This window comes from Oncorhynchus masou, unplaced genomic scaffold (assembly GCF_036934945.1).
Source record: "Oncorhynchus masou masou isolate Uvic2021 unplaced genomic scaffold, UVic_Omas_1.1 unplaced_scaffold_864, whole genome shotgun sequence".
NCBI classification, from domain to species: Eukaryota; Metazoa; Chordata; class Actinopteri; order Salmoniformes; family Salmonidae; genus Oncorhynchus; species Oncorhynchus masou.
Window position 1 is genome coordinate 131,736 of NW_027015101.1, and position 26,498 is coordinate 158,233.

General features: G+C 46.9%; 1 protein-coding gene across 3 annotated transcripts in view; it reads right to left on the minus strand.

Moving 5' to 3' along the window:
* Window positions 1-26,264, minus strand: part of epn3a (epsin 3a) — a 65,445-nt gene extending 39,181 nt beyond the window's left edge. For all 3 annotated transcript variants that reach the window (XM_064963885.1, XM_064963886.1, XM_064963884.1), the window contains exons 1-6: window positions 25,933-26,264; window positions 9,416-9,765; window positions 6,742-6,900; window positions 6,227-6,310; window positions 5,945-6,058; window positions 4,141-4,318 (exon numbers count right to left, since the gene is read on the minus strand). In XM_064963885.1, coding sequence (XP_064819957.1) covers window positions 4,141-4,318; window positions 5,945-6,058; window positions 6,227-6,310; window positions 6,742-6,900; window positions 9,416-9,484 — 604 coding nt within the window. In that variant the 5' untranslated portion in view covers window positions 9,485-9,765; window positions 25,933-26,264. The remainder of the gene's footprint in view (window positions 1-4,140; window positions 4,319-5,944; window positions 6,059-6,226; window positions 6,311-6,741; window positions 6,901-9,415; window positions 9,766-25,932) is intronic.
* Window positions 26,265-26,498: the final 234 nt, after the last annotated feature.

A 26,498-nucleotide genomic window follows, 5' to 3' on the forward strand; every position in this document is an offset into this window, starting at 1 on the left:
ACTACCTCTGATCTGGTGGACTCACTAAACAGAGAACATCCCTGGTCATCCCTACTGCCTCTGATCTGGCAGACTCACTAAACAGAGAACATCCCTGGTCATCCCTACTACCTCTGATCTGGTGGACTCACTAAACAGAGAACATCCCTGGTCATCCCTACTGCCTCTGGTCTGGCGGACTCACTAAACAGAGAACATCCCTGGTCATCCCTACTGCCTCTGATCTGGCAGACTCACTAAACAGAGAACATCCCTGGTCATCCCTACTGCCTCTGATCTGGTGGACTCACTAAACAGAGAACATCCCTGGTCATCCCTACTACCTCTGATCTGGCGGACTCACTAAACACAAATGCTTCATTTGTAAAACATATGTCTTGGGAGTGTGAGTTGGGAGTGTGCCCCTTGCTATCTGTAAATGTAAAAACAAATAATAATACATGTTTTTTAAATGGTGCTGTTTGGTTTATTTAATATAAGGAATTTGAAATGATTCATATCTTTACTTTTGATACTTAGGTATATTTTAGCAATTACATTTACTTTTGATACTTAAGTATATTTAAAACCAAATATTTTTAGACTTTTACTCAAGTAGTATTTTACTGGGTGACTTTCACTTTTATTTGAGTCATTTTCTATTAAGGTGTCTTTACTTTGACTCAAATATGACAGTTGGGTATTTTATCCACCACTGGTTGGTTCCTGTGGGATAACACTAACATGGAGTGTTCGTTAGCCAACTTACTGGCTAGCTGTCAGTGCAGACCTGAGCAGAGCCAGACCAAATCTCTCAACATGGATTCTCACTGAAGAACAGAATGGCGAATCTTATCAATGTTTCAGGCCTTCAAGCCTTTATGCTTCATTACATTCTGGCTCCAAATCAAATCAAATGTATTTATATAGCCCTTCGTACATCAGCTGATATCTCAAAGTGCTACACAGAAACCCAGCCTAAAACCCCAAACAGCAAGCAATGCAGGTGTAGAAGCACGGTGGCTAGGAAAAACTCCCTAGAAATAATCACTATTATTACTCCATTATGTGTTCCACTGCCACTTCCATGCTTCAGGCTGTGGGAACATGTTTGGCCTTTTAAAATGTATCCCTTCTATCAATCAAACTGTAATATACCGTTACTATCCGGCTACCACCCGGTACTCAACCCTGCACCTTAGAGACCGCTGTCCTATGTACATAGTCATTGAACACTGGTCACTTTAATCATATTTACATACTGTTTTACCCACTTCATATGTATATACTGTATTCTAGTCAAGGCTCATCCTATATAACTACTGCTGTACACACCTTTTCTAGTCATATACTGTCTATACACCATCCTATATAACAACTGCTGTACACACCTTTTCTATTCTTATACTGTCTATACACACCATCCTATATAACTACTGTCTATACACACCATCCTATATAACTACTGTCTATACTGTCTATACACACCATCCTATATAACTACTGTCTATACACACCATCCTATATAACTACTGTCTATACACACCATCCTATATAACTACTGTCTATACACACCATCCTATATAACTGCTGTCTATACACACCATCCTCTATAACTACTGTCTATACACACCATCCTATATAACTACTGTCTATACACACCACCCTATATAACTACTGTCTATACACACCATCCTTTTAACTACTGTCTATAATGTCTATACACACCATCCTATATAACTACTGTCTATACACACCATCCTATATAACTACTGTCTATACACACCATCCTATATAACTACTGTCTATACACAGCATCCTATATAACTACTGTCTATAATGTCTATACACACCATCCTATATAACTACTGTCTACACACACCATCCTTTTAACTACTGTCTATACACACCATCCTATATAACTACTGTCTATACACACCATCCTATATAACTACTGTCTATACACACCATCCTATATAACTACTGTCTATACACACCATCCTATATAACTACTGTCTATACACACCATCCTATATAACTACTGTCTATACACACCATCCTGTATAACTACTGTCTATACACACCATCCTGTATAACTACTGTCTATACACACCATCCTATATAACTACTGTCTATACACACCATCCTATATAACTACTGTCTATACACACCATCCTATATAACTACTGTCTATACACACCATCCTATATAACTACTGTCTATACACACCATCATATTTAACTACTGTCTATACACACCATCCTATATAACTACTGTCTATACACACCATCCTCTTTAACTACTGTCTATACACACCATCCTATATAACTACTGTCTATACACACCATCCTATATAACTACTGTCTATACACACCATCCTATATAACTACTGCTGTACTCACCTTTTCTATTTATATACTGTCTATACACACATATAGAGTACCAGTCAAATGTTTGGACACACCTATTCATTCAAGGGTTTTTCTTTATTTTTTACTATTTTCTACATTGTAGAATAACAGTGAAAACATTACAACTATGAAATAACACATATGGAATCTTGTAGTAACCAAAACAGTGTTAAACAAATCAAAATATATTTTAAATATATATTATTCAAAGTAGCCACCCTTTTCCTTGATGACAGCTTTGCACACTCTTGGCATTCTCTCAACCAGCTTCACCTGCAATGTTTTTCCAACAGTCTTGAAGGAGTTCCCACACATGCTTTTATTTATATTTATATAAAGACTGTTGGAAAAACATTCCAGGTGAAGCTGGTTGAGAGAAGCTGGTTGAGAGAATGTATGTATATATATATATACCCTGAATATATATATATAGCCCTGAATGCTGTTTGGCTGAAAGGTGCGGTATATCAGACCGTATCCACGGGTATGACAAAACATTTATTTTTTCTGCTCTAATCACCATGGTAACCAGTTTATAACAGCAATAAGGCACCTTGGGGTTTTGTGATATATGGCCTATATACCACGGCTAAGGGCTGTATCCAGTCACTCCACGTTGCGTCGTGCCTAAGAACACGACATTGGTCATATAACACAGCTCCTCAGGCCTTATTGCTTAAATATACAGTACCAGTCAAAAGTCTGGACACGTATCAGTTAAAAATAGAACGTCATCATGTTTTGGTCACAAAGAAAAAAAACTCTTGCCTTGTTAGTTGGCTACAGCTGGTTGTACCATTTCACCATACCCTGTAATCACTAGTTATTACTTCTAAACAAAATACCTTTTAGGGTGGATTCTTGTTGTTTGGTTTACTGTTTGAACAGTTGCTGAGATAATATTTTGGTTATCAATGCAAAATAAGCTACTTTGAGGAATAGCCTATATACTGTATAGATGTCAGATCTAGGAACCAAGCTACAACACCGCCTCCACGGCTGCGGAAGGAATGATATGGCACGTCTCAATTTTAAAGAAGTTTTAAAAATGATGTCGAATGCCAGAGAGTATTTACAAGGAGCCGCCCCTTTTATGAGGAAAAACGACATTGCAACTCCGTAGAGTAGTAAAGTTTCAGGAGAACTAGGTTACTAGGTTACTAGGTTACTAGGTTACGAAAGGGATTCGGGTTAGCTGAAAAGCTTCAGGAGAACTCGGTTAAGGTTAGGTTAAGGTTAAGGTTAGGTAAGGGATTAGGGTTAGCTGAAAAGCTTCAGGAGAACTCGGTTAAGGTTAGGTCAAGGTTAGGTTAAGGTCAGGAAAGGGATTAGGGTTAACTGAAACGCTTTAGGAGAACTCGGTTAAGGTTAGGTTAAGGTTAAGGTTAGGTTAAGGTTAGGTTAGGAAAGGGATTAGGGTTAACTGAAAAGCTTTAGGAGAACTCGGTTAAGGTTAGGTTAAGGCTAGGAAAGGGATTCGGGTTAGCTGAAAAGAATTGTCCCTGACCCGACTCAAACTTATCGAGCCACAACCTGGCCTGACCTCAGAACAGCCTTCGTTTCCAATAGCGTGATTGCGTGTGTGTGTGTGTGTGTGTGTGTGTGTGTGTTTTGCGTGTGTGTGTGTGTTTTGCGTGTGTGTGTGTGTGTGTTTTGCGTGTGTGTGTGTGTGTTTTGCGTGTGTGTGTGTGTGTGTGTGCGTGCGTGCGTGCGTGCGTGTGCATATTCCCAGCTGCATGGTACTACTCACAGTTGAAAGAGGAATGGGCCTCCCTGGACCGGCTGAAGTCCTCCCCATAGAGAGCAGTCATGCTGGGCTGGCTGCTACGGCGGCCTGGGTAGGGTGGAGGTAGAGAACTAGAGCCCATCCCTGACCCTGCAGCTGCTCCAGCCATCCTCTCCTTGGTCTTCAGGGCCAGGGTCCTCTCCTAGACAAATAGATAGCTAGTTATTTACATAATGTAGATAGGGATTTTATTCATCACCGAGGGGACAATACCGGGACGGTTTCCTGGACACAGATTACGCCTAGACCGGGACTAAAAAGCCAGATCAATGGAGAAGTCCAGGACCAGACATAATGTATCTGATGTCCAGGACCAGACATAATGTATCTGATGTCCAGGACCAGACATAATGTATCTGATGTCCAGGACCAGACATAATGTATCTGGTGTCCAGGACCAGACATAATGCATCTGGTGTCCAGGACCAGACATAATGCATCTGGTGTCCAGGACCAGACATAATGCATCTGGTGTCCAGGACCAGGCATAATGCATCTGGTGTCCAGGACCAGACATAATGCATCTGGTGTCCAGGACCAGACATAATGCATCTGGTGTCCAGGACCAGACATAATGCATCTGGTGTCCAGGACCAGACATAATGTATCTGGTGTCCAGGACCAGACATAATGTATCTGGTGTCCAGGACCAGACATAATGTATCTGGTGTCCAGGACCAGACATAATGTATCTGGTGTCCAGGACCAGACATAATGTATCTGATGTCCAGGACCAGGACCAGACATAATGTATCTGGTGTCCGGGACCAGACATAATGTATCTGATGTCCGGGACCAGACATAATGTATCTGATGTCCAGGACCAGACATAATGTATCTGATGTCCAGGACCAGACATAATGTATCTGATGTCCAGGACCAGACATAATGTATCTGATGTCCAGGACCAGACATAATGTATCTGATGTCCAGGACCAGACATAATGTATCTGATGTCCAGGACCAGACATAATGTATCTGATGTCCAGGACCAGACATAATGTATCTGATGTCCAGGACCAGGACCAGACATAATGTATCTGATGTCCAGGACCAGACATAATGTATCTGATGTCCAGGACCAGACATAATGTATCTGATGTCCAGGACCAGGACCAGACATAATGTATCTGATGTCCAGGACCAGACATAATGTATCTGGTGTCCAGGACCAGACATAATGTATCTGGTGTCCAGGACCAGGACCAGACATAATGTATCTGGTGTCCAGGACCAGGACCAGACATAATGTATCTGGTGTCCAGGACCAGGACCAGACATAATGTATCTGGTGTCCAGGACCAGGACCAGACATAATGTATCTGATGTCCAGGACCAGACATAATGTATCTGGTGTCCAGGACCAGACATAATGTATCTGGTGTCCAGGACCAGGACCAGACATAATGTATCTGATGTCCAGGACCAGACATAATGTATCTGATGTCCAGGACCAGACATAATGTATCTGGTGTCCAGGACCAGGACCAGACATAATGTATCTGATGTCCAGGACCAGACATAATGTATCTGATGTCCAGGACCAGACATAATGTATCTGATGTCCAGGACCAGACATAATGTATCTGATGTCCAGGACCAGACATAGTGTATCTGATGTCCAGAACCAGACATAATGTATCTGATGTCCAGGACCAGACATAATGTATCTGGTGTCCAGGACCAGACATAGTGTATCTGGGAAAACAGAAGCAGACACACATACTGAACAAAACCAAACCAACAGAATACAGGTACCATGTCATACCTGTTTCAGCCTCTCCTCATCCCTCATCAGGGCCACCAGCTGCTTGGCCTTCTCCCTAACATTCACCCCCTGGTCCCTGCCATCCCTGTCTGTGAACTGGAAGTCCCGTAGGGTCTACAGAGAAGGAGGAGGAAGAGGAGGAGGAAGTATACTTTATTATACTTTTTCTGCAGATAGGGGGTTGAAACCAAAAAAACTGAGAAAGAAACCATTCAGAAGCCAGCTCAGTGCACTCCCAGACATTTATCCCGACAGACTCGGGATTCGAACCGTCAACCTAACCTGTATGGTGTAGACGTTCTCCCTGCACTGCTGCGCCACACGTTCCGAGCCCGTTTTGATCAGGTAGTCGAGTAGAGTCAGGGCCTAGCAATAAAATAACAACCCACTTCACTTACACACAGCACATTTCAAAACAGACACCGCACACACATCTAACAGTAGATAGAAAGACAAGGCAAAGGGTGAAACAATAAAAACAGAATATGATGATAAAAATGCATAGGAACAGCATATTTAAAGAATGAAAGGAAAACTAACAATTGCATGTTTGTAAATATCACAGAGAAAACAAACAGTTTCCAGGTGAATGTTGTTTGTTAGTAAATATCACAGAGAAAACAAACAGTTTCCAGGTGAATGTTGTTTGTTAGTAAATATCACAGAGAAAACAAACAGTTTCCAGGTGAATGTTGTATGTTAGTAAATATCACAGAGAAAACAAACAGTTTCCAGGTGAATGTTGTTTGTTAGTAAATATCACAGAGAAAACAAACAGTTTCCAGGTGAATGTTGACCTTGTAGACGTGTCTCCAGTTCTTCCCGCTGTCGTTGAGGCGTTTCCAGATCATACCCATGACCTCAGTGAACGCCACCACGTTGAAGGTCAGGTCAGCGATCTCTGACATCAGAGAGGAGGGGGGGCCCCACGGGTCGTTGGAGGTCGCCTCGCGGACCTTAATATAATAATAATAATAATAATATGAATACATATTTAGTTTGAAAAAATATAATTCGGGCCGGGATTCAATCCGATCTCATTTTGTCAGCTATGCGCCATTTAAAAAGTCATTTCCGAATGAGCCGACACACGCAGCATTCAGCGTGGATGAGGCCTCCGAAACATTCCCTTTAAAATCACCAACAAAGCACGATCGGTTTTAATCCCAGCCCAAGAAAAATTATAAACTACAATATATAAGAATGATTGATGATGGCTCTTTTCTCAGACCCAAAGAAGCTTTACAATATTGACAGTTGAAGTCGAAGGTTTACATACACTTATGTTGGAGTCGAAGGTTTACATACACTTATGTTGGAGTCGAAGGTTTACAGACACTTATGTTGGAGTCGAAGGTTTACAGACACTTATGTTGGAGTCGAAGGTTTACATACACTTATGTTGGAGTCGAAGGTTTACAGACACTTATGTTGGAGTCGAAGGTTTACAGACACTTATGTTGGAGTCGAAGGTTTACATACACTTATGTTGGAGTCGAAGGTTTACAGACACTTATGTTGGAGTCGAAGGTTTACAGACACTTATGTTGGAGTCGAAGGTTTACATACACTTATGTTGGAGTCGAAGGTTTACATACACTTATGTTGGAGTCGAAGGTTTACAGACACTTATGTTGGAGTCGAAGGTTTACAGACACTTATGTTGGAGTCGAAGGTTTACATACACTTATGTTGGAGTCGACGGTTTACAGACACTTATGTTGGAGTCGAAGGTTTACATACACTTATGTTGGAGTCGAAGGTTTACAGACACTTATGTTGGAGTCGAAGGTTTACATACACTTATGTTGGAGTCGAAGGTTAACAGACACTTATGTTGGAGTCGAAGGTTTACATACACTTATGTTGGAGTCGTTAAAACTCGTTCTTCAGCCACTCCACATATTTCTTGTTAACAAACTATAGTTCTGGCGAGTCGGTTAGGACATCTACTTTGTGCATGACACAAGTCATTTTTTCCAACAATTGTTTACAGACAGATTATTTCACTTATAATTCGCTGTATCACAATTCAGGTGGGTCAGAAGTTTACATACACTAAGTTGACTGTGCCTTTAAACAGCTTGGAAAATTCCAGAAAATGATGTCATGGCTTTAGAAGCTTCTGATAGGCTAATTGACATCATTTGAGTCAATTGGAGGTGTACCTGTGGATGTATTTCAAGGCCTACCTTCAAACTCAGTGCCTCTTTGCTTGAAATCATGGATAAATCAAAATAAATCCACCAATACCTCAGAAAAAAGATTGTAGACCTCCACAAGTCTGGTTCATCCTTGGGAAACATTTCCAAATGCCTGAAGGTACCATGTTCATCTGTACAAACAATAGTACGCAAATATAAACACCATGGGACCATGCAGCCGTCATACCGCTCAGGAAGGAGATGCGTTCTGTCTCCTACTTTGGTGCGAAAAGAACAACAGCAAAGGACCTTGTGAAGATGCTGGAGGAAACAGGTACAAAAGTATCAATATCCATAGTAAAACCAGTCCTATATCGACATAACCTGAAAGGCCGCTCAGCAAGGAAGAAGCCACTGCTTTAAAAAAACAGACTACAGTTTGCAACTGCACATGTGGACAAAAATTGTACTTTTTGGAGAAATGTTCTCTGGTCTGATTAAACAAAAATATAACTGTTTGGGAGAATGACCATCTTATGTTTGGAGGGAAAAGGGGGAGGCTTGCAAGCCGAAGACACCATCCCAACCGTGAAGCATGGGGGTGGCAGCATCGTGTTGTGGGGGTGCTTTGCTGCGGGAGGGACTGGTGCACTTCACAAACTAGATGGCATCATGAGAAAGGAAAATGATGTGGATATATTGAAGCAACATCTTAAGACATCAGTTAGGAAGTTATAGCTTGGTCGCAAATGGGTCTTCCAAACGGACAATAACCCCAAGCATACTTCCAAAGTTGTGGCAAAATGGCTTAAGGACAACAAAGTCAAGGTATTGGAGTGGCCATCACAAAGCCCTGACCTCATACCTAATTTGTGGGCAGAACTGAAAAAGTGTGTGCAAGCAAGGAGGCCTACAAACCTGACTCAGTTACACCAGGTCTGTCAGGAGGAATGGGCCAAAATTCACCCATCTTATTGTGGGAAGCTTGTGGAAGGCTACCCGAAACATTTGACCCACATTAAACCAATTAAAGGCAATGCTACCAAATACTAATTGAGTGTATGGAAACTTCTGACCCACTGGGAATGTGATGAAAGAAATAAAACTTGAAATAAATCACTACTATTATTCTGACATTTCACATTCTTAAAATAAAGTCGTGATCCTAACTGACCTAAGACAGGGAATTTTTACTAGGATTAAATGTCAGGAATTGTGAAAAACTGAGTTTAAATCTATTTGGCTAAGGTGTATGTAAACTTCCAACTTCAACTTTAGGTAACAATACAAATGTTAAATAACAACAACAACAAGCACAACAACAAACCTTGACCTCTGCCTCTGAGTATTGGTTGACCATGTTCTTCACCTGGCGGCGGAGAGATGATGTCTGCATGGTGATTGGTCAGTGTTTCACAGGTGTTAAGAAGTGGGCAATGGAATCATACAGTGGGCCCGCCCACTAGCTTTCTTCTCACAGGTAGAGTTAATGAGGGGGGAGTCTTTAACTGGGATGGAGGAGGGAGGTGGGGGGGGGTCAGTAGAGTTAAGGAGGGGGGAGTCTTAAACTGGGATGGAGGAGGGAGTTAGGGGGGAGGAGGTCAGTAGAGTTAAGATGGGGGAGGAGATGAGATGTGGTCCTCTAGATGAGTTCAGTGATGCCCAGGGTATGTGTTCCTGGTCAGAAAGAGAACATCACAGTTAGATTAACATACAGATGCACACTGTAATATCAGTGACCAGTAGACCAGGGATGTGTCCCTAATACACCATATTCCCTATAGAGTGCACCCCATTAGACCAGGGCCCAAATGGCACCCTATTCCCTATATAGTGCACTACTTAGGGTAGTAGTGGTGCACTAGGTAGTGTACTAGGGAATAGGGTGCCTTTTGGGACAAGAGAGAAAGAGACATGGTGGGCCCTGACCACACACAGAGAGAGCTGACTATAGACGATCTACCATCCCTCTCTGTCCAGTCAGCCATGTCAGAATCACAAAGGACAAAAGGATGTTTTTTTTTTTTACAGGAATACAAATATTAGTTTTGAGGAGGGGACTTAACCGTGAGGACACAGCCCTTTGTAGCACACTACTTTTGACCAGAGCCTATAAGGGGACATATAGGTGTTAGGGTGCATTTTGGGACTTATCCCTATATAATAAAATCCTACACACTGCCATTGTCAGTATCACTTGCTTGTCAAGCTCACAGCCTTTGTCAAAGCTTTTGCTTTCATTTTGAGGGTATAGGGAATAGGGTGCCATTTGGGATGGGCCCTAACTGATTATTTTTAGTCTATAGTCATAGGCATTTTCTTCTTTGAAAGTTTTGTTATCGCAACAGACAGGGAGGAGCACCACCCCCTGCTTGTTTTTCTGACAGGATTCCATCATCACCATGGCAGCAGAGCAGAAAAGCGGCTTGGTGAGAGTTACTAAACAGCTACGGACAAGCCTGTTACACTACTGTAATAAGACACGGCTGTGGATGTACCTGTTCCACTACTGTAATAAGACACGGCTGTGGATGTGCCTGTTACACTACTGTAATAAGACACGGCTGTGGATGTGCCTGTTCCACTACTGTAATAAGACACGGCTGTGGATGTACCTGTTACACTACTGTAATAAGACACGGCTGTGGATGTACCTGTTCCACTACTGTAATAAGACACGGCTGTGGATGTACCTGTTCCACTACTGTAGTAAGACACGGCCATGGATGTACCTGTTCCACTACTGTAATAAGACACGGCCGTGGATGTACCTGTTCCACTACTGTAATAAGAAACAGCCGTGGATGTACCTGTTCCACTACTGTAATAAGAAACAGCCGTGGATGTACCTGTTCCACTACTGTAATAAGACACGGCCATGGATGTACCTGTTCCACTACTGTAATAAGAAACAGCCGTGGATGTGCCTGTTCCACTACTGTAATAAGAAACAGCCGTGGATGTGCCTGTTCCACTACTGTAATAAGAAACAGCCGTGGATGTACCTGTTCCACTACTGTAATAAGACACGGCCGTGGATGTACCTGTTCCACTACTGTAATAAGACACGGCCGTGGATGTACCTGTTCCACTACTGTAATAAGACACGGCCGTGGATGTACCTGTTCCACTACTGTAATAAGACACGGCTGTGGATGTACCTGTTCCACTACTGTAATAAGACACGGCTGTGGATGTACCTGTTCCACTACTGTAATAAGACACGGCTGTGGATGTACCTGTTCCACTACTGTAATAAGACACGGCTGTGGATGTACCTGTTCCACTACTGTAATAAGACACGGCTGTGGATGTACCTGTTCCACTACTGTAATAAGACACGGCTGTGGATGTACCTGTTCCACTACTGTAATAAGACACGGCTGTGGATGTACCTGTTCCACTACTGTAATAAGAAACGGCTGTGGATGTACCTGTTCCACTACTGTAATAAGAAACGGCTGTGGATGTACCTGTTCCACTACTGTAATAAGAAACGGCTGTGGATGTACCTGTTCCACTACTGTAATAAGAAACGGCTGTGGATGTACCTGTTCCACTACTGTAATAAGAAACGGCTGTGGATGTACCTGTTCCACTACTGTAATAAGACACGGCTGTGGATGTACCTGTTCCACTACTGTAATAAGACACGGCCGTGGATGTACCTGTTCCACTACTGTAATAAGACACGGCCATGGATGTACCTGTTCCACTACTGTAATAAGAAACAGCCGTGGATGTGCCTGTTCCACTACTGTAATAAGAAACAGCCGTGGATGTACCTGTTCCACTACTGTAATAAGACACGGCCATGGATGTACCTGTTCCACTACTGTAATAAGAAACAGCCGTGGATGTGCCTGTTCCACTACTGTAATAAGAAACAGCCGTGGATGTGCCTGTTCCACTACTGTAATAAGAAACGGCTGTGGATGTACCTGTTCCACTACTGTAATAAGAAACAGCCGTGGATGTGCCTGTTCCACTACTGTAATAAGAAACAGCCGTGGATGTACCTGTTCCACTACTGTAATAAGACACGGCCATGGATGTACCTGTTCCACTACTGTAATAAGAAACAGCCGTGGATGTGCCTGTTCCACTACTGTAATAAGAAACAGCCGTGGATGTACCTGTTACACTACTGTAATAAGACACGGCCATGGATGTACCTGTTCCACTACTGTAATAAGACACGGCCGTGGATGTACCTGTTCCACTACTGTAATAAGACACGGCCGTGGATGTACCTGTTCCACTACTGTAATAAGACATAAGACACGGCTGTGGATGTACCTGTTCCACTACTGTAATAAGACACGGCTGTGGATGTACCTGTTCCACTACTGTAATAAGACACGGCCGTGGATGTACCTGTTCCACTACTGTAATAAGACACGGCTGTGGATGTACCTGTTCCACTACTGTAATAAGACACGGCTGTGGATGTACCTGTTCCACTACTGTAATAAGACACGGCTGTGGATGTACCTGTTCCACTACTGTAATAAGAAACGGCTGTGGATGTACCTGTTCCACTACTGTAATAAGAAACGGCTGTGGATGTACCTGTTCCACTACTGTAATAAGACACGGCTGTGGATGTACCTGTTCCACTACTGTAATAAGACACGGCTGTGGATGTACCTGTTCCACTACTGTAATAAGACACGGCTGTGGATGTACCTGTTACACTACTGTAATAAGACACGGCTGTGGATGTACCTGTTCCACTACTGTAATAAGAAGGTTCAGGGCCCACCTGTCTACCACATACCTGTGCCAGACCTGACCAAGATCCTTATAGGACACACACTCTACCACCACCTGTCCCAGACCTGACCAAGATCCTTATAGGACACACACTCTACCACATACCTGTGCCAGACCTGACCAAGATCCTTATAGGACACACACTCTACCACATACCTGTCCCAGACCTGACCAAGATCCTTATAGGACACACACTCTACCACCACCTGTCCCAGACCTGACCAAGGTCCTTATAGGACACACTCTACCACATACCTGTGCCAGACCTGACCAAGATCCTTATAGGACACACACTCTACCACATACCTGTCCCAGACCTGACCAAGATCCTTATAGGACACACACTCTACCACATACCTGTCCCAGACCTGACCAAGATCCTTATAGGACACACACTCTACCACATACCTGTCCCAGACCTGACCAAGATCCTTATAGGACACACACTCTACCACATACCTGTCCCAGACCTGACCAACTTGTAATCATTCATGTTGGAGAAATTCATTGACTACTTTCCTATTAAGATTGTTTCATCCCAGCAGCACCCCACGAAAAGTGATGTGACTTTAACTACATCCACTCTGGTAAAAAGTGATGTGACTTTAACTACATCCACTCTGGTAAAAAGTGATGTGACTAACTACATCCACTCTGGTAAAAAGTGATGTGACTAACTACATCCACTCTGGTAAAAAATGATGCACTCTCTTCTGTGTCCAGTCTTTTAGAAGAAACAACGGGTATAGAATAGTAGTACAACAACAGAACAGCCCAGATCTGGACGACAACAAACTACTTCATGTTACCAGCATGCTGCCAGGGCCCTGAGTCAGACAAAACACCACCGTCACGCCAGTAACTTTCCTCTCATAATTCAGCAGTATCTATTTAACAAAGTGTTTAGAGCAAGCAGACTGAGGATCGATCCTCTAACTCAGTCAGACGTTGACCTGGTCGTACGTCTCCATGTCTGAAACTTCTACAGGCTTTAGGATTCAAGGCAGGTTCATAAGTGAATGATATATACTATATATACAAAAGTATATGGACACCCCTTCAAATTAGTGGATTCGGCTATAACATCCACACCCGTTGCTGACATTGAGCACACCGCCATGCAATCTCCATAGACAAACAGCCCGGCCCATACTGAAGAGCTCAGTGACTCTTCAGTTGCCATCCTATGACACCGTCACCTTTCCAACAAGTCAGTTTGTCAAATTTCTACCTCGCTAGAGCTGCCCCGGTCAACAGTAAGTGCTGTTATTGTGAAGTGGAAATGTCTAGGAGCAACAACAGCTCAGCTGCGAAGTGGTAGATCACACAAGCTGTGTGCTGAAGCACGTAGCGCGTAAAAATTGTCTGTCCTCGGTTGCAACACTCACTACCGAGTTCCAAACTGCCTCTGGAAGCAACGTCAGCACAATAACTGTCAGGAGCTTCATGAAATGGGTTTCCATGGCCGGGCAGCCGCACACAAGCTTAAGATCACCATGCGCAATGCCAAGCGTCGGCTGGAGTGGTGTAAAGCTCGCCGCCATTGGACTCTGGAGCAGTGGAAACGCGTTCCCTGGAGTGATGAATCACTCTCCACCATCTGGCAGTCCGACAGACAAATCTGAGTTTGTCTGATGCCAGGAGAGCGCGACCTGCCCTAATGCATAGTTCCAAGAGTAAGAAGGACTAATGGTCTGGGGCTGTTTTTCATGGTTCGGGCCCTTTAGTTCCAGTGAAGGGAAATCTTCTAGCTACAGCATACAATAACATTCTAGACGATTCTGTGCTTCAAACTTTGTGGCAACAGTTTGGGGAAGGCCCTTTCCTGTTTCAGCATGACGATTTCCCCATGCACAAAGTGAGGTCCATGCAGAAATCAGGCCTAATCGCCCAACATCAGTGCCTGACCCCACTAATGCTCTTGTGGCTGAATGGAAGCAAGTCCACGCAGAAATGTTCCATCATCTAGTGGAAAGTCTTCCCAGAAAATTTGAGGCTGTTATAGCAACAAAGTGGGGAACATCTCCATATTAATGCCCATAATTTTAGAATGAGATGTTGGACGAGCAGGTGTCAATGGGGTGTTTTAGAAGCAGCGCTATTGACTTGTATCGATCCAGCTGAAGCCCTCTTGAATGTATCGATCCAGCTGAAGCCCTCTTGAATGTATCGATCCAGCTGAAGCCCTCTTGAATGTATCGATCCAGCTGAAGCCCTCTTGAATGTATCGATCCAGCTGAAGCCCTCTTGAATGTATCGATCCAGCTGAAGCCCTCTTGAATGTATCGATCCAGCTGAAGCCCTCTTGAATGTATCGATCCAGCTGAAGCCCTCTTGAATGTATCGATCCAGCTGAAGCCCTCTTGAATGTATCGATCCAGCTGAAGCCCTCTTGAATGTATCGATCCAGCTGAAGCCCTCTTGAATGTACTGAAAATGTGATTTCATAATCTGGCCCCATTACCAAAGTCCCAGAGAAAAGTAGTGCTTCGTTGCAAAACCTGGTTTTTGACAAGACTGGTATATCGATTATATATATTTACGACTAATAAACCCCTAATAAACCCCTAATAAACCCTAATAACCCCTAATAAACCCCAATAACCCCTAATAACCCCTAATAACCCCTAATTACCCCCTAATAAACCTTAATAACCCCTAATAAACCCCAATAAACCCCAATAAACTCCCCAATAAACCCCCTAATAAACCCCCTAATAATTTATAAAGTCCATCTTCATGTAAAATGTTACCTAGATAAAACAAGTCTATTCACCAATACATAGATGACAAAATGATCACACAATTAAGACAACCAGAAAACATTGACATTAACAATTATTCAGTACAATGTCAAGTAACTCATCTTGGAACCCAGAATCAAATCTTCATGTCAACGCTGACCTCAGCGCCTGCTAATCTTACGAGTGTTGGGAGAGAGATTACACGGAACTGACTAGAATAAGATCACGACTCAGTAGGTGTACCTAGCCTCCACTGCTGTGATATAGGGCCATATGGCTACAACTGTACAGTAACGTCAGTGTTATAGTCCTGGTTGGAAATAGACTGGTGGCTGATGAAAATAGCCACGGATGCTTCCTGTACGGTCAGATGACCACTACCACTATCTCCAGTGGTCCTTACACATCCAGGCCAGAAACAACCCCACTACCACTATCTCCAGCGGTCCTTACACATCCAGGCCAGAAACAACCCCACTACCACTATCTCCAGTGGTCCTTACACATCCAGGCCAGAAACAACCCCACTACCACTATCTCCAGTGGTCTTTACACATCCAGACCAGAAACAACCCCACTATCTCCAGCGGTCCTTACACATCCAGGTCAGAAACAACCCCACTACCACTATCTCCAGCGGTCCTTACACATCCAGGCCAGAAACAACCCCACTACCACTATCTCCAGCGGTCCTTACACATCCAGGCCAGAAACAACCCCACTACCACTATCTCCAGCGGTCCTTACACATCCAGGCCAGAAACAACCCCACTACCACTATCTCCAGCGGTCCTTACACATCCAGGCCAGAAACAACCCCACTACCACTATCTCCAGCGGTCCTTACACATCCAGGCCAGAAACAACCCCACTACCACTATCTCCAGCGGTCCTTACACATCCAGGCCAGAAACAACCCCACTACCACTATCTCCAGCGGTCCTTACACATCCAGGCCAGAAACAACCCCACTACCACTATCTCCAGCGGTCCTTACACATCCAGGCCAGAAACAACCCCACTACCACTATCTCCAGCGGTCCTTACACATCCAGGCCAGAAACAACCCCACTACCACTATCTCCAGCGGTCCTTACACATCCAGGCCAGAAACAACCCCACTACCACTATCTCCAGCGGTCCTTACACATCCAGGCCAGAAACAACCCCACTACCTCTATCTCCAGCGGTCCTTACACATCCAGGCCAGAAACAACCCCACTACCACTATCTCCAGTGGTCCTTACACATCCAGGCCAGAAACAACCCCACTACCACTATCTCCAGCGGTCCTTACACATCCAGGCCAGAAACAACCCCACTACCACTATCTCCAGCGGTCCTTACACATCCAGGCCAGAAACAACCCCACTACCACTATCTCCAGCGGTCCTTACACATCCAGGCCAGAAACAACCCCACTACCACTATCTCCAGTGGTCCTTACACATCCAGGCCAGAAACAACCCCACTACCACTATCTCCAGTGGTCCTTACACATCCAGGCCAGAAACAACCCCACTACCACTATCTCCAGTGGTCTTTACACATCCAGGCCAGAAACAACCCCACTACCACTATCTCCAGTGGTCCTTACACATCCAGGCCAGAAACAACCCCACTACCACTATCTCCAGTGGTCCTTACACATCCAGGCCAGAAACAACCCCTACCTCTTGACCTCTTATATTAGGGGTGGCAGGTAGTATAGTGGTTAGTAACCGAAAGGTGGCTAGATCAAATCCCAGAGCTGACGAGGTAAAAATCTACTGTTCTGCCCCTGAAGGCAGACAACAGGTAGGCCGTCATTGTAAATAAGAATTTGTTCTTATCTGATTTAACTAACTAGTTAAATAAATAAAAAATAAAAATATTAGTTTGGTGGAACCTTCCCCGTAGGATTCACACTGACTACAGATCTCCACAAGTCAAGTACCCCACTACCAGGGGATGTTTTGACAAGGGCCTATAGGGGTCATTTTGGATAGGGGTCGTTTTGACAAGGGCCTATAGGGGATAGGGGTCATTTTGACAAGGGCTATAGGAGATAAGGGTCGTTTTGACAAGGGCCTATATGGGATAGGAGTCGTTTTGACAAGGGCTATAGGGGATAAGGGTCGTTTTGACAAGGGCTATAGGGGATAAGGGTCGTTTTGACAAGGGCTATATGGGATAAGGGTCGTTTTGAAAAGGGCCTATAGGGGATAGGGGTCGTTTTGACAAGGGCCTATAGGGGATAGGGGTCGTTTTGACAAGGGCCTATAGGGATAGGGCCGTTTTGACAAGGGCCTATAGGGGATAAGGGTCGTTTTGAAAAGGGCCTATAGGGGATAGGGGTCGTTTTGACAAGGGCCTATAGGGGATAGGGGTCGTTTTGACAAGGGCCTATAGGGGATAGAGGTCATTTTGACAAGGGCCTATGGGGGATAGGGGTAGTTTTGACAAGGGCCTATGGGGGATAGGGGTTGTTTTGACAAGGGCCTCAGTCACCAGGCAGGTTCAGCTCCTAGCTACGTATTAATTGTATTTGGCTTCATTTCCTCCCTCTACCATCTACTGGCCCTGGGACAACACTGATGTATTCCTGGCATTCCTGTGTTGGAGTCTGTACAGGAAATAGCTATAAAAATGGTCAAGTTAGAGAGCCCTGTGCGCTGCAGGAGAGAGTGGAGTTGGGAATAGACGGAGTGAGTGAGTGAGTGAGTGAGTGAGTGAGTGAGTGAGTGAGTGAGTGAGTGAGTGAGTGAGTGAGTGAGTGAGTGAGTGAGTGAGTGAGTGAGATCATTCCATTGGTACATAGTGATCAATCTCATATTAAAAAAAACACTATAATATTATCCTGTAGTTTATTAAATGATTCTGCAGCTAGAACCTAGACTGGTCCCAGATCTGTTGTCTCCAATAGCCTGGTCCCAGATCTGTTGTCTCCTTCTATAACCTGGTCCCAGGTCTGTCGTCTCCAATAGCCTGGTCCCAGGTCTGTCGTCTCCTTCTACAGCCTGGTCCCAGGTCTGTCGTCTCCTTCTACAGCCTGGTCCCAGGTCTGTCGTCTCCTTCTACAGCCTGGTCCCAGGTCTGTCGTCTCCTTCTACAGCCTGGTCCCAGGTCTGTCGTCTCCTTCTACAGCCTGGTCCCAGGTCTGTCGTCTCCTTCTACAGCCTGGTCCCAGGTCTGTCGTCTCCTTCTACAGCCTGGTCCCAGGTCTGTCGTCTCCTTCTACAGCCTGGTCCCAGGTCTGTCGTCTCCTTCTACAGCCTGGTCCCAGGTCTGTCGTCTCCTTCTACTGCCTGGTCCCAGGTCTGTCGTCTCCTTCTACAGCCTGGTCCCAGGTCTGTCGTCTCCTTCTACAGCCTGGTCCCAGGTCTGTCGTCTCCTTCTACAGCCTGGTCCCAGGTCTGTCGTCTCCTTCTACAGCCTGGTCCCAGGTCTGTCGTCTCCTTCTACAGCCTGGTCCCAGGTCTGTCGTCTCCTTCTACTGCTTGGTCCCAGGTCTGTCTTCTCCTTCTATTGCCTGGTCCCAGCTGCACCACTCAGGCTAGGTCCTAGCTGCACCACTCAGGCTAGGTCCTAGCTGCACCACTCAGGCTAGGTCCTAGCTGCACCACTCAGGCTAGGTCCTAGCTGCACCACTCAGGCTAGGTCCTAGCTGCACCACTCAGGCTAGGTCCCAGCTGCACCACTCAGGCTAGGTCCCAGCTGCACCACTCAGGCTAGGTCCCAGCTGCACCACTCAGGCTAGGTCCCAGCTGCACCACTCAGGCTAGGTCCCAGCTGCACCACTCAGGCTAGGTCCCAGCTGCACCACTCAGGCTAGGTCCCAGCTGCACCACTCAGGCTAGGTCCCAGCTGCACCACTCAGGCTAGGTCCCAGCTGCACCACTCAGGCTAGGTCCCAGCTGCACCACTCAGGCTAGGTCCCAGCTGCACCACTCAGGCTAGGTCCCAGCTGCACCACTCAGGCTAGGTCCCAGCTGCACCACTCAGGCTAGGTCCCAGCTGCACCACTCAGGCTAGGTCCCAGCTGCACCACTCAGGCTAGGTCCCAGCTGCACCACTCAGGCTAGGTCCTAGCTGCACCACTCAGGCTAGGTCCTAGCTGCACCACTCAGGCTAGGTCCTAGCTGCACCACTCAGGCTAGGTCCTAGCTGCACCACTCAGGCTAGGTCCTAGCTGCACCACTCAGGCTAGGTCCTAGCTGCACCACTCAGGCTAGGTCCTAGCTGCACCACTCAGGCTAGGTCCTAGCTGCACCACTCAGGCTAAGTCCTAGCTGCAGCCTGGTCCCAGGTCTGTTGTCTACTTCTATTGCCTGGTCCCAGATCTGGTGTGGTCCTAGCTGCAGCACTCAGGCTAGGTCCTAGCTGCAGCACTCAGGCTAGGTCCTAGCTGCACCACTCAGGCTAGGTCCTAGCTGCACCACTCAGGCTAGGTCCTAGCTGCACCACTCAGGCTAGGTCCTAGCTGCACCACTCAGGCTAGGTCCTAGCTGCACCACTCAGGCTAGGTCCTAGCTGAACCACTCAGGCTAGGTCCTAGCTGCACCACTCAGGCTAAGTCCTAGCTGCAGCCTGGTCCCAGGTCTGTTGTCTACTTCTATTGCCTGGTCCCAGATCTGGTGTGGTCCTAGCTGCAGCACTCAGGCTAGGTCCTAGCTGCAGCACTCAGGCTAGGCCCTAGCTGCACCACTCAGGCTAGGTCCTAGCTGCACCACTCAGGCTAGGTCCTAGCTGCACCACTCAGGCTAGGTCCTAGCTGCACCACTCAGGCTAGGTCCTAGCTGCACCACTCAGGCTAGGTCCTAGCTGCACCACTCAGGCTAGGTCCTAGCTGCACCACTCAGGCTAGGTCCTAGCTGCACCACTCAGGCTAGGTCCTAGCTGCACCACTCAGGCTAGGTCCTAGCTGCACCACACAGGCTAGGTCCTAGCTGCACCACACAGGCTAGGTCCTAGCTGCACCACACAGGCTAGGTCCTAGCTGCACCACTCAGGCTAGGTCCTGGCTGCCCACTCAGGCTAGGTCCTAGCTGCACCACTCAGGCTAGGTCCTAGCTGCACCACACAGGCTAGGTCCTAGCTGCAGCACTCAGGCTAGGTCCTAGCTGCACCACTCAGGCTAGGTCCTAGCTGCACCACTCAGGCTAGGTCCTAGCTGCACCACTCAGGCTAGGTCCTAGCTGCACCACTCAGGCTAGGTCCTAGCTGCACCACTCAGGCTAGGTCCTAGCTGCACCACTCAGGCTAGGTCCTAGCTGCACCACTCAGGCTAGGTCCTAGCTGCACCACTCAGGCTAGGTCCTAGCTGCACCACTCAGGCTAGGTCCTAGCTGCACCACTCAGGCTAGGTCCTAGCTGCACCACTCAGGCTAGGTCCTAGCTGCACCACTCAGGCTAGGTCCTAGCTGCACCACTCAGGCTAGGTCCTAGCTGCACCACTCAGGCTAGGTCCTAGCTGCACCACTCAGGCTAGGTCCTAGCTGCACCACTCAGGCTAGGTCCTAGCTGCACCACTCAGGCTAGGTCCTAGCTGCACCACTCAGGCTAGGTCCTAGCTGCACCACTCAGGCTAGGTCCTAGCTGCACCACTCAGGCTAGGTCCTAGCTGCACCACTCAGGCTAGGTCCTAGGTCTGCTGCACCACTCAGGCTAGGTCCTAGCTGCACCACTCAGGCTAGGTCCTAGCTGCACCACTCAGGCTAGGTCCTAGCTGCACCACTCAGGCTAGGTCCTAGCTGCACCACTCAGGCTAGGTCCTAGCTGCACCACTCAGGCTAGGTCCTAGCTGCACCACTCAGGCTAGGTCCTAGCTGCACCACTCAGGCTAGGTCCTAGCTGCACCACTCAGGCTAGGTCCTAGCTGCACCACTCAGGCTAGGTCCTAGCTGCACCACTCAGGCTAGGTCCTAGCTGCACCACTCAGGCTAGGTCCTAGCTGCACCACTCAGGCTAGGTCCTAGCTGCACCACTCAGGCTAGGTCCTAGCTGCACCACTCAGGCTAGGTCCTAGCTGCACCACTCAGGCTAGGTCCTAGCTGCACCACTCAGGCTAGGTCCTAGCTGCACCACTCAGGCTAGGTCCTAGCTGCACCACTCAGGCTAGGTCCTAGCTGCACCACTCAGGCTAGGTCCTAGCTGCACCATTCAGGCTAGGCCCTAGCTGCACCACTGAGGCTAGGCCCTAGCTGCAGTCTGGTCCCAGGTCTGTTGTCTACTTCTATTGCCTGGTCCCAGATCTGGTGTGGTCCTAGCTGCAGCACTCAGGCTAGGTCCTAGCTGCAGCACTCAGGCTAGGCCCTAGCTGCAGCACTCAGGCTAGGCCCTAGCTGCAGCACTCAGGCTAGGCCCTAGCTGCAGCACTCAGGCTAGGCCCTAGCTGCACCACTCAGGCTAGGCCCTAGCTGCACCACTCAGGCTAGGTCCTAGCTGCACCACTCAGGCTAGGTCCTAGCTGCACCACTCAGGCTAGGTCCTAGCTGCACCACTCAGGCTAGGTCCTAGCTGCACCACTCAGGCTAGGTCCTAGCTGCACCACTCAGGCTAGGTCCTAGCTGCACCACTCAGGCTAGGTCCTAGCTGCACCACTCAGGCTAGGTCCTAGCTGCACCACTCAGGCTAGGTCCTAGCTGCACCACTCAGGCTAGGTCCTAGCTGCAGCACTCAGGCTAGGTCCTAGCTGCAGCACTCAGGCTAGGTCCTAGCTGCAGCACTCAGGCTAGGCCCTAGCTGCAGCACTCAGGCTAGGCCCTAGCTGCAGCACTCAGGCTAGGCCCTAGCTGCAACACTCAGGCTAGGTCCTAGCTGCACCACTCAGGCTAGGTCCTAGCTGCACCATTCAGGCTAGGTCCTAGCTGCACCACTCAGGCTAGGTCCTAGCTGCACCACTCAGGCTAGGTCCCAGCTGCACCACTCAGGCTAGGTCCTAGCTGCACCACTCAGGCTAGGTCCTAGCTGCACCACTCAGGCTAGGTCCTAGCTGCAGCACTCAGGCTAGGTCCTAGCTGCAGCACTCAGGCTAGGCCCTAGCTGCAGCACTCAGGCTAGGCCCTAGCTGCAACACTCAGGCTAGGTCCTAGCTGCACCACTCAGGCTAGGTCCTAGCTGCACCACTGAGGCTAGGCCCTAGCTGCAGTCTGGTCCCAGGTCTGTTGTCTCCTTCTATTGCCTGGTCCCAGATCTGGTGTGGTCCCAGCTGCACCACTCAGGCTAGGTCCTAGCTGCACCACTCAGGCTAGGTCCCAGCTGCACCACTCAGGCTAGGTCCTAGCTGCACCACTCAGGCTAGGTCCTAGCTGCACCACTCAGGCTAGGTCCTAGCTGCACCACACAGGCGTACTAGGCCTCTGTTTTCTATCTAAATTAGGAATGGGTTCTATTTCCTTTCTCTTTCCTCACTCCATCCATAATGCAGGCTTGAGGATAGAACTACACTACTGTGTACCTTACAGCATATCCACCTTGACATGCCTACACGGTACCATCTCCTTCTCTCATTCAGTCAGTGGGTCAAAAAGAAACCGTGGGCACAGGGCAGCTCTCACACACACACACACACACACACACACACACACACACACACACACACACACACACACACACCAAAACACCAACACAAACTTCATATATCCCCTTAGACAAACAGGGCTGGTCTGACAAACCAACACTCCACTCCGACCCAAAACACAAACTCATCAAAACAAAACCAATATAAGAGGATACTTAAAGGGGCAATCTGTAGCTGAAACAATAGCAAAGCATAGTCCTCGTCACTGTTTCTGTAAAAACCTGAGGGACGGGGCTGGTGAAACTCAACCAATCTCATATTCATAGACAGAGCTGTGGATGCAAGTGTAGACACAACTGGTGGGTTGGGACCTGTACAACCCTCGGTTGGACACAGGTAGACCTACGTGAGTTTAATTAAACCAATCTCATATTCATAGACAGAGCTGTGGATGCAAGTGTAGACACAACTGGTGGGTTGGGACCTGTACAACCCTCGGTTGGACACAGGTAGACCTACGTGAGTTTAATTTAACCAATCTCATATTCATAGACAGAGCTGACCATCCATGATAAAAAAAATAATAGTTTTAACAATGTTTTGAGGCTCCACAGTGTTTGTTTACATTTACTTTATTTGCAAACAATGGAGTAAAGCCAGTTTATATGTAGGGTTCTGATGGGGAACCACAGTTGAACTAAGCTCCTGAGGAATGTATATTATCCTTCAATAATCAATGGGAACATATTATTCATTTATAAGTCTGATGTAGCGACTGCAGATGTCCCCTTTAGTATCTGTCGTCTCTAAGAGGACATAACGGTTCCCGTATACAACTGAGACACCATGACCTCGCCCTTGACTAAACATAACTCCAACCCTGCATGAGCACAAGTACAGTACAAGTTATAAATTATGTATGACTGAGCATGAAGGCGTGTTATAGGACTATGCTATGATGTAGGATCAAAGGCCTGCACGTGTAGACAGCACTGGTGGGTTGGGACCTGTACATCCCCGGGTTGGACACAGGTAGACCTACGTGAGTTTATGGAGCCTAATGCTGGACAGGTAGACCGACGTGAGTTTATGTAGCCTAATGCTGGACAGGTAGACCGACGTGAGTTTATGTAGCCTGATGCTGGACAAGTAGACTGACGTGAGTTTATGGAGCCTAATGCTGGACAGGTAGACCTACGTGAGTTTATGTAGCCTAATGCTGGACAGGTAGACCTACGTGAGTTTATGTAGCCTGATGCTGGACAGGTAGACCGACGTGAGTTTATGGAGCCTGATGCTGGACAGGTAGACCGACGAGAGTTTATGGAGCCTAATGCTGGACAGGTAGACCTACGTGAGTTTATGGAGCCTAATGCTGGACAGGTAGACCGACGTGAGTTTATGGAGCCTAATGCTAGACAGGTAGACCTACGTGAGTTTATGGAGCCTGATGCTGGACAGGTCGACCGACGTGAGTTTATGGAGCCTAATGCTGGACAGGTAGACCGACGTGAGTTTATGGAGCCTAATGCTGGACAGGTAGACCGACGTGAGTTTATGGAGCCTAATGCTGGACAGGTAGACCGACGTGAGTTTATGGAGCCTAATGCTGGACAGGTAGACCGACGTGAGTTTATGGAGCCTGATGCTGGACAGGTAGACCGACGTGAGTTTATGGAGCCTAATGCTGGACAGGTAGACCTACGTGAGTTTATGGAGCCTAATGCTGGACAGGTAGACCGACGTGAGTTTATGTAGCCTGATGCTGGACAGGTAGACCGACGTGAGTTTATGTAGCCTGATGCTGGACAGGTAGACCGACGTGAGTTTATGGAGCCTGATGCTGGACAGGTAGACCTACGTGAGTTTATGGCGCCTACTGCTGGACAGGTAGACCTACGTGAGTTTATGGAGCCTGATGCTGGACAGGTAGACCGACGTGAGTTTATGGAGCCTAATGCTGGACAGGTAGACCTACGTGAGTTTATGGAGCCTAATGCTGGACAGGTAGACCGACGTGAGTTTATGGAGCCTAATGCTGGACAGGTAGACCTACGTGAGTTTATGTAGCCTGATGCTGGACAGGTAGGCCTACGTGAGTTTATGTAGCCTGATGCTGGACAGGTAGACCGACGTGAGTTTATGTAGCCTAATGCTGGACAGGTAGACAGACCTACGTGAGACTTTGTAATGAAGGTGGAATCATGGCTTCATTTGAATGTTTAAAACCTTAGAAAGCGGCCCACAAATAATTTCTGACAATAGTCCATCTCTCGAGTGATTTCAGAATTGGCTCCGTCGTAAATAATCTTCAGAGTCCTTGCTGAAGTTTGTTCCATTGCAATGAGTAGGCGATCGGCCACATGCCTAGAATAGCCTTCATTACTTAACATCATAGGTGTGTCAGATTTAAGCGATCGGGCATAGTTTTCTTGTTCATGTTCTGCTATCCTTACTGTTGACAAGTGTCTGCCCAACCTAACACCTGGGTCTACCGTTTTACAAGTTTGTAGCTATATCCTAGATTAATTGCCCTGTCCTAGGAATCAGTTTCGCCCTCCGAGTTTAGGTAGAAACTGGGGCAATGAACCCACATCATGCAGCACATTACGTCAGATAGGACAGAGCAGGGCCCGGTTTCCCAAAACAGTAGTGCAGAACAGAGCAGCGAGCCCAACCAGGCAGGCACAGAGCACAACAGTGACTCAGCTATCGGTGCTAACAGTTACATACACAACCGACCAAATAAACCGCTCAAACGAACCGAAAATCACGTCTACCAAACCACTGGGCAGTTTCCCGAAACCCCTTTCCTCCACTTACCTCTTGCATCGCGCATCATTGGCGTCCCAACTTCGGGAACCTTTCAAAAGAAAGACCTCCTCTCCTCAACATGTTTCCGAGCTCCTGTTTCGACTGAAACAGAAATCGTTGAAAAGGGCACTAAAAGCCACAAACGGAAAATGACCTCCAGAGCAGTTCAGGATTATGTCCGGAAGAAATGTTCCGGATATTATTGTTTTCGGTGCAGGTGTCTTTGAAATTCTATCTGGTGTCCGGTAAAAAAAAAGTTTATTGTGTGTGCATAAGGCTGAACACACAAACACATGAGCGCGGTGATCGCAGATGGCAAAGTAACCCCCTGAGCACACACAGTAAAATGGAACGACAGAGGAGAGGTAGAATAGGGAGGGGTGCGTTGTGCCTGCGGAGTCAGGCTTTAACCCGTTGTATCCCCGGTGGTAAGCAACTTCAACTTCGCAATCCAATTTATTTTTCAATTTAAGGGGCTTTATTGGCATGGGAAACATATGTTTACATTGCCAAAGCAAGTAAATAGATAAAATAAACGATAATACATTTATTTACAGTGTACATTACACTCACAA